The sequence below is a fragment of the Leptinotarsa decemlineata genome, unplaced genomic scaffold, assembly GCF_025532065.1.
Source record: "Leptinotarsa decemlineata unplaced genomic scaffold, Ldec_3_MD MMD2_tig00000505_RagTag_RagTag, whole genome shotgun sequence".
NCBI lineage: Eukaryota > Metazoa > Arthropoda > Insecta > Coleoptera > Chrysomelidae > Leptinotarsa > Leptinotarsa decemlineata.
The window spans coordinates 7,886,817-7,896,311 of NW_027412549.1; the positions used below are offsets into that span (position 1 = coordinate 7,886,817).

Sequence of the window (9,495 nt, forward strand, 5' to 3'; positions counted from 1 at the left end):
TAACGTGCTTTCGAAAACTGTGATAAAATTATTTCGTTAGTTATCAATGTCCTTGGGATATTATAGCTGATAATTTACTACAATACTAATGATTGCTATCAATTCAATTTAATCACGTCTGGGTCAACTGCATAAGGGTCAACTGAATAAGAAGTGAACGGTAAGTATGTTATCTATGAGTAACTTATAATCTAGTATTCCGTCTGTCACCGACAGACCAGTAGCCAGTGCGGGAGTGCAACGAGCAAAATGGAAACATACCAATTGCAACTGACCACACAAAAGAATGAAGCGGTCTGTTAGTAAAGTAACTCCTTCACACTTCATTCTACAATGGACAGTTGAAGTAGATTGAATACTGAGGGATATGAATGGATACACTTTCGCAGAACATAAAAAAGGTCGAAAGCTATGTTACGGCTGTTTCAAGTATTTTACCTATCGAAGGAGGACCCAGAATATCGAAGAGACTGTTTCTTGTTGTTAACTCTCAACTGGATTATCGATTACCAATTCGGGAAAAATATCGACAGACACAGGAGTATTAGCAGGAATTCTCCTGCTAATAACCTTCTAATTAAAGGGAGAAAGAAATCATACCACGAATTACCAAAAATGATCACCAAAAACAACATTGTGAGAAGATGGAAAAACAAATACAATATTTCGACGTTCGGAAGATGGACTTGGAGACGGTTGCCAAACTTCATTACACAGATATGTTTAGGGCATATCTGCTTTAGAACGAAGTAAATCCTACAATTGTGTGCAATTGACATCGAACTCACATTATTTTTTTGCGAAAGGCGGAATAGAATTATAAAAAAGTATCTCTAAGAAAGTGAAACAATTTTCAACCCAAAAACATGCTTAGAGGTCTAACGAATTCAGAGGACTCGTGGATAACGACTTACAGAGTAATTCGGTCTATTATCGAAACAGGAAGTCGAATATAACCAGACGATCCCAAACACCGAAGTAATGTGTTAAGTGACCGTCTGAAAAAAAATTGAATTATTGCTCGTACAATTTAGAAAAAGGTCAGAGACAGCTCGTATATATATATATATATATATATATATATATATATATATATATATATATATATATATATATATATATATATATATATATACCCATCCATACATACATATTCACATAATTGAGCCTCAGCAATGACAGATATGGATAATGAGTTGATTCAGATAATTTGGCTATAAAAAATTCATCCAAGCTATAGAAGGGATGATCAAAGAGTAAAACCTTCACACTACCTGAGACTGAGGCGTGTTTTGAATCGTATCTTCCAAAAGTGGGTGACATGTGTGAAAAAATCGCCTGTTGATCTTTGCTTTCGGAAATCATTTTGAGAGTCGCTTAAGATGTGGAAGCAGGTCTGGCGGTAGTCGGTAGGTATAGCGTAAGTTGTTTATTCCACTCAGACAATCGTTCGCTATGTGAAACGATTGTTCGAGCCCTAAAACCAGTTGATAATTTTCACGGCTTATAAATCTGTGTATCGCACATTAAAATGTAAGATCACGTTAATCATTGGATCGCACAAGTTTATACTTCTAAGAGTTATGTATCGTAGATGGGCGACATTTGGTTAAAGGAATTGATGGATATTTTAACACACTCTAAATATTGAGAATGTATTGATACACAGCTTTCTCTATGTGTTTTGATATCACCGACCGTAAAGCAACAGGTCTACAGTTTTTGAGACTTTTTTACCTTTATAGAGAAAAAATACCCTTGATGATTAGATGAAGTGTTGGGTACTTCTATATCACTATTAGTCGTTCAAAAGACTCTCCACAAGGTTCGTTGCTTGTCACTGAATCATGTGATCATAACAACACATTCTGCAATCTATCATATATGCAATCAATCATAATGAAGATGCACACCATGTTTTTGGAAACTTTCACCAAACAATTCATTTGTCTAAATTTCTTCTTTTCAGGTCTACCTCTTTCGCTACTGATTGGCATGAAATATGGTAAGCATCTATGCCGAAAATACAAAAAACCATTTATTCCGATACACCATATGGAGGCGCACGCTCTAACAGCTAGATTGTACGATAAAACAATAGAATTTCCATTTTTGGTATTATTAATTAGTGGTGGACACTGTCTCGTTGCGATTGCACAGAAGCTTGATAAATTTTTACTCCTGGGGGAAAGCGTCGATGATGCTCCTGGTGAAGCTTTTGATAAGGTAAGCTTATACCAAAAAGAGTATTTCATTTCATCAGTTTGGACTTCCATTGTCTAATATAATATACCTAAATTGATTTGAAATCCCTGGAAAGAATAAGAAGATTAACCGAAAATAACAATTTTATTAAACAAAAAGCTGAAATTACAAAGAAATAACATACAAGCAACAACCAAAAAAATATTAAATTAAATTAATTAAAGCTGAAAATTAAAAAATATTATTAACAAAAAATGAAAAATAAAAATCAAAAGATTCCAAACCAAGTTACGTCACGACGTTTCGATTGTTAGTATCCACAATCGTCTTCGGGTTATAACTGGAACAGTTACCAATTTATATTATATTAGACAATGGAAGTCCGAACTGATGAAATACACCACGAAACATTGTCAACCATCTTCAAACAAAGAGTATTTCAGTTGTACCCAGTATTTAAATAAAGTGAAGAGTGAATTTAACTTTTTAGTATGAAATATTTTTTGATAGTATGGAACTTTTAGTACCAACATTTCCTCTGCTAATGCAGCAGACATCATCAGTGGTATATACGTTGCGTCTGCCGCAGTAGCAAACAAAACTTTTAGTACTACAAGTTCCATTCGACCACGGCCTTCGAGCTCAAATTGCATTTTCTCTAATCGTGATTCCGGTCGTGTTCTAATATTACACTACTAATTTTAATTTCTTTGTAAATGTCGATGACTCACCTACGCATGAGTTGAGCTCGACGTTTATCTTTCTGTTGTGCCATAAATGATTTAATCAGAAGCGCACTAGCCCTGCGATCTTGGATCCATAGGTACAAGTCGGTACAAAAACTACTGGATGAAACTTTCGCTGGTTTTTGCACTGGAGCCCTTATGAAATCGACAAAAAAAAGATAACCAATGAAACACACGATTTAAGAGCAATAGAAACACACGATTTAAGAGCAATATTTTTCGCCACTCAAATATGAAATACTAACGGCTTCATTTTTTGGAAGTCATCCTTTACATGTTTCTTGAAGACCTACTCAATTCACGAAATTGATACCAAAGCAAATGGAAAAATTACTTTCCCCAAAGGAATGGACATCTTACAATCTGGGATTAATTCAGATCATGATTCCACCGAGTACTATCCGAAAATCAATGAAATATCTTCAGACCTGAGTTTTGAAAGTAAAATCGTTAATGAAGATATTTATGTCGGAAAAATTTCACATTTCTGAAATGGTTCCCAAAAATTTTTCGAATATTCCAAAACTATCAAAATCTACAAAATTAACAACTGACTGGGAAAAAGGTAGCAGTGGTGAACGAAGCAGCAATGATAATCATTTAAACAACTCAAACCTTCAGTGAAAAATTTCTCACTTATCGGTTTGCAAAACAAAAGTATTTGGAGTATTTGAAAAATGATGCCTACTTGAAAGATATCGACACCAGTATTTCTAGTATCAAGGTCGACAGACGCCTGAAATGAAGTAGTAAACTCATTTTCCTCAAAGTACCAGATATTAAAGTCTGCTCCTCGATTCGAGGGTTACGATAAACAAGATGCTCAGGAATTTATCTGACATTTTTTGAAATACTTATGATGCACTGTTTGGAACCTTTGGTGTAGTAATGAATATTACTGGAGTTTTTTCCCAATACCAAATCGTTATTTTTAACACCTCGACACGTGTTTCGATCACCAAGTGATCATCTTCAAGAGGAAGATTAAACTGCTAGTTCGATTTAAGCTAACGCTATGGTATACCATACAGGTAAACCATTCAGGTATATCTCATATACAGTTATACCACACCTAAATTAATTTTACAATTTGCCTTATCTATTATTTTACAATATTGTAAAATATTATTTTGTAAAAATTGTAAAATTAATTTAGGTGTGGTATAACTGTATGTGTGGTATGCCTATATGGTTTACCTGTATGGTATACCTGTATAGCATGAATAGCGTTAGCTCAAGGAAGTTTCCAGTTTAATCTTCCTCTTGAAGATGATCACTTGGTGATCGAAATACCTGTCCAGGTGTTAAAAATAACGATTTGGTGTTGGGAAAAATTTCCAGTAATATTAATTTTTTGAAAGGTCTACACGAGGCGGAACATACTGTGGTTATCCCAGGTAACCTTCGAAGTGTTCTGGAATGAATCACTCCGCATACCACAAATAAGTAGCCATCTGAAATTAACACAAAACTGACGTGATTATAATAATAATAATGCATTAAGCCACTGTGGTACAATAGGTACATATGGTATGACAAATAAGTCAAAGGTGATCCCTTATACTAATTACGATGTAAAACTATAAAAACAATATAAACAATAAAATATAGTTGAAAAATCTCCATAAGACTTTGTTACTCTATAAAAAAAATAGTAAAACTCAGTTGGGGGAGTTATCTAGATACTCCTGTACATTATAAAAAAATCATTAAAAAATCCTTAGAATTATTATAAAATATATTATAGAACTAACTATATTGGGGAAAGTTTTTAAATGTAGATAGGAGTGGACTGGTATGCCATGTGCAATAATTTGGGGACGAAACATTAGTTGCAAAAGTGAACACATTTTTTCTCACAAAATTGATACATTTGAAGAAATACATTGAATATATATATATATATATATATATATATATATATATATATATATATATATATATATATATATATATATATATATATATATTAAAAATTAAACTCACAATTAATTTTTGCCCTATAAATATCTTATTGAAATCTTTTCCACAGCACCATGACCTTACGTTAAGCGAAATATGAGAATAAGCCATAACATAATAGATTGCCAATAGATCTTGTTGATCAATACAATCTTTACAATTGTTTGGCAATCCCAGCACATTCTATTTGTTCAACCTTGCGGTTTGAACCGGTGGTTCGAACCGCAAGGTTGATTCAATTTCTCAAGAATCTTTCGTAAGTAGAGAGTATTAGGTCCTTTTCTATGAATAAGCGGGAACAAAATTGGACTTCAATATGTTTTAATTTGTTATTCGAATTTGTGACTTCAAACAAAATCTTTGTTTAGTACCTCTTGCTCTATCTTCTTTAACAACTTAGTTTGCTAAATATCCAATTTTTGTTTTTTTTTTCACTTCAATAAAGGAATTGATTCAGGATTTTTTTTCTAATAGGGGATAATTTTAATTATTTTGTCGATACATTTGATTCTAAAGTTCATTATGAAAAGTCGCCACCAATCAAAATACGATGTTTTCCTATATTTTTATACTCATTTAATTTCTAAAGAAAAGTCACTACCAATCAAAATACCATGTTTTATTTGATTTTTATACTCATTTAATTTCTAACAATGAAACTTCCTCATTTGAATTTGGTTTTTCAGATGGCTAGGAGAATGAAACTGAAAAATCTTCCTGAGTATTCTCAGCTTTCAGGAGGGCAAGCTATTGAACTTGCAGCATCTAAAGCAGATAATCCTTTAGCGTACAAGTTCACGATTCCTCTAAAGCACTATAAAAATTGTAATTTCAGTTTTTCTGGAATAAAGAACCAACTCAAGCTACAACTGATTAAAGAGGAAAGGATGAAAGGTTAGAAATATAATGAAGTAAGATATTTATCAAATTGAAATTAATAAAATACAAATATGTGATCAAACCATAACCATAGTTGGAAATTTCTTCACAGTTATTATAGTTTAGTGTCCTTAAAAACAATAAAAAAAATTTGGTAATAGCAGCACAGATTACTGATAATTGTAATGAAATCATGAATATTTACCATAGTTGTTTACTTCTTGTATGGTATAAATGAAAACAAGTTTTTTCTCTACTTTTTGGAATAAAAATTGAAAAACGATTCTTCAGGAGCTCTAAGCCATAATCTCTCTTGCTCCACAAATCTGACATTAAGTCTGTTGAGCTCACAAGTCTGAAGAGATGTATTTACAAAATAAAATTGATATTTAAAAAAATAATATCAAAATGTTTCACATATTTAGCTATATCAGAAAATATTATCCACAGAAGTAGCTGCTGATGGCGTTATACCTGGTGTCAACAACATGTGTGCCGGTTTCCAAATTGTTATAACTAGACATATTTGCCACAGGGTGCAGAGAGGCATGGAGTATGCAGAATTGAAAGGCTTGATACCTCCCGACAAAAAAACTTTGGTATGTAAAATTTATATGTGGAAAGTTTTTTTCCTTATATGAGGAATTGGGAAAATTTCGGATATGCGGTTAGTCACCTTGTTCACAGGCAGATGGAGCGATGACGAAACTATTGTTTGTTGTCCGCCTCAGCCTAGTTCATGGAATGATATTCTGAAGAAATTCGATTTTCAAGTATCGGAAATCTTCGACTTTATGTTGATGATAGACACTACCTTGCACTGACGAGTGGCCAAACAGCCCAAAACCGGTCTGCAAGTGTGTTCCAATAATTAAAAATCTATTGCGGCAGTTATATCGCCAACAGAATATGCAGGAATAACGTGAAGAATCCTGCACTGACACCTGTCGGATATAATCCAAAGCACTTCATGGTATTAGCTAGGGGAGTTGGTGTTTTCTGATAAGTGTCAGTCCATTAACTTACAGTGCAGGAAGTTGAGACTGGCCTGAACTAATTGTTCTTTTAGTTGATTTGATTTACCTTTATTCTTTTGTATTCAATTTCTTAACAAAACAAGTTCATCATTATTTTCTAAAGACTTTATATTTATTGTAGGTAGTATCTGGAGGAGTGGCATGTAACAATTTTATAAGTAAAGGATTGCAAATAGTATGTGATGAACTCGAATACAAAATGGTCAGACCTCCACCCAAATTATGCACAGACAACGGCGTCATGATAGCTTGGAATGGTGTTGAAAGGTTAGCAAACAATCATTTTTTTTTAAAGTTCAATATTAAGTAGTGGCAATGGTGGCATCCTTTATTGTGACCATCTAGGAGATTGACACAATACTCAAACTGTCTTGATCTCCCATCGCTTCCATCAATGCAATGGTTGAATTCTACTGTCCCTGAGGGGATTAATTCTGAGGGAATAGGGGAGATGATGATAGTTGATGTTGAAGCTTGTAAAAGGACCGTCGTTGGTTGAAACCAATGTTTATCTTCGATATTTGTTGTTTATCTTTTCCAGCGTTCCCATAGATGGCGCCTTTGTGCGGAAAAATAGTGGTATACAAGGACTCCACTAAACATTAAAATTAATCAACTTATGCTCTATGTCAACAAATGTTAAATATATACTTGTCTTTATTATCAAGAAATTTAAAATGCTCTGAAAAAAATTGTTTTTCAGGTGGAAAGAAAACATTGGCATCTACACGGATTTTGAAGATATTGAGATTGAAAAATCATCACCTTTAGGTGAAAGTCTTATCGAAGATGTCGAGAAATCTGGAATTAGCTGCAATTGGGTAAAATTAACAAAGTTAAATTTTCCACAATGAACATGCACAGTGAATTATTAAGATAAATCACAGCAGACAAACTGCAGTGAACATGAATTGCAGATGGCTTAATTCCATATTCTATCACTTGAAAGAGCAGATATAGGTGAATGCAATCAAGTTTCCATAAAACAACACTGCAGTTTCTTAAAGGATAGAAAGTACATTAAATCCAATAAAACAGATTGAAAAGTTTAAATTAAATCAAAAGGATGAATTCACAACTGAATATATTTTTCCATATGTTGATCATTCATTATATAAATAAAGAGGTATAAGTGACAGGTATTTATTTTTTTGTGACATGTTTGGGTCATTGTTCCTTTGAGGACTTATCAAATCGGGATACTCAAACAATCAACCTGGAGACACCCTAAATTTTGTTGTATGAGACAGAGGACATTGGCAGATCAAGATCTTCAGATGATGTGGTGCTGCAGGTTTTTCCGGGTTTTCCTGCAGCTGAAAAAGCAAATGCGCCACTGGAATCAATGAAGTCGCCCCGGAGCGCCAATAAATTTTTGTTGTTGTTTTATACAGGCTGATTCACGGTGGATGGCACATTAGACGTTTCTGGTGAACCAGACAACGGATCACTTTGAAAATTTAATGGAGGGCATATTCGGACATTCTCTAGCCAACTAAAATATTTTCGACAATGCGGTGTTGCCGCTTCTATTAGAAAGCAGTAGCAACTTTGATTTTTCAAATGGAACACTCTGTATATAATATTATTTTTGGAATTTCCAACAATTGCCCGACAACTTTTCTTGATATTTCCCTATACCTATCTGTTACCGTTTTCGAAATAAAAATTATTTTAAATTTTTTTCTTCGAAAATCATGACTTCTAAAAATGCCGATATCTTTTAGTTAAGAAGTACTATGATATCGAAATTTGGTTTGGAGTTCTGAATTCGTATAAATTTCTTGAGGTTCATTGGCGGTAGATTCGGATACATTTCATTGAACTTTCTACATGTTCTGCTGATAATTTTGTCACACTGTCTAAAAATAATAAACAAATTCATAAGAACTTCGTTTGAATAGTTTTGTTCCATCGTTTTGAAGGTATTTGCAACTTCTGAAGTGACGAAAATGTCGATATTATTAGGAGAATGTCACAACGCTACTGTCAAATAGTAATCATGGCCTGCTTACCAAATACCGAATGGAAATACCATTCTGAAGGGACATTTTCACAAATAAATGTTCATAAGTCCGAAACTTGACTAGTTAGGTATAGGTATGATATACATAGAAAGAAAGCAAATTTCAGCAGCTTTCCGAATTTTCAATAATATACAGGGTGTTCCATTTAAAATAATCAAATTTCAGCAACTTTTTCAAGCAAACGAAAAAACTGTATTTTTTACCACCCTGTATTGAAGTAACGGAGATTAGGCTGACGTGTGGGAAGTGTCCAAGTATCAACTAACTCCAAACCAAATTTCGATATTATAGTACTTCTTAACTAAAAGATATCGGCATTTTTAGAAGTCATGATTTTCGAAGAAAAAAATTGAAATTAATTTTTATTTCGAAAACGGTAACAGATAGGTATAGAGAAATATCAAGAAAAGTTGTCGGGCAATTGTTGGAGATTCCAAAAATAATATTATATACAGAGTGTTCCATTTGAAAAATCAAAGTTGCTACTGCTTTCTAATAGAAGCGGCAACACCGCATTGTCGAAAATATTTTAGTTGGCTAGAGAATGTCCGAATATGCCCTCCATTAAATTTTCAAAGTGATCCGTTGTCTGGTTCACCAGAAACGTCTAATGTGCCATCCACCGTGAATCAGCCTGTA

The 9,495-nt window shown here is 33.4% G+C and overlaps 1 protein-coding gene across 1 annotated transcript in view; it reads left to right on the top strand.

Moving 5' to 3' along the window:
- Tcs4 (Threonyl-carbamoyl synthesis 4) overlaps nucleotides 1-7,965 on the top strand; it is a 37,593-nt gene extending 29,628 nt beyond the window's left edge. The window contains exons 3-7 of the mRNA XM_023168070.2: nucleotides 1,970-2,226; nucleotides 5,600-5,807; nucleotides 6,243-6,391; nucleotides 6,951-7,096; nucleotides 7,533-7,965. Coding sequence (XP_023023838.1) covers nucleotides 1,970-2,226; nucleotides 5,600-5,807; nucleotides 6,243-6,391; nucleotides 6,951-7,096; nucleotides 7,533-7,683 — 911 coding nt within the window. The 3' untranslated portion in view covers nucleotides 7,684-7,965. The remainder of the gene's footprint in view (nucleotides 1-1,969; nucleotides 2,227-5,599; nucleotides 5,808-6,242; nucleotides 6,392-6,950; nucleotides 7,097-7,532) is intronic.
- The last annotated feature ends 1,530 nt before the right edge of the window (nucleotides 7,966-9,495 follow it).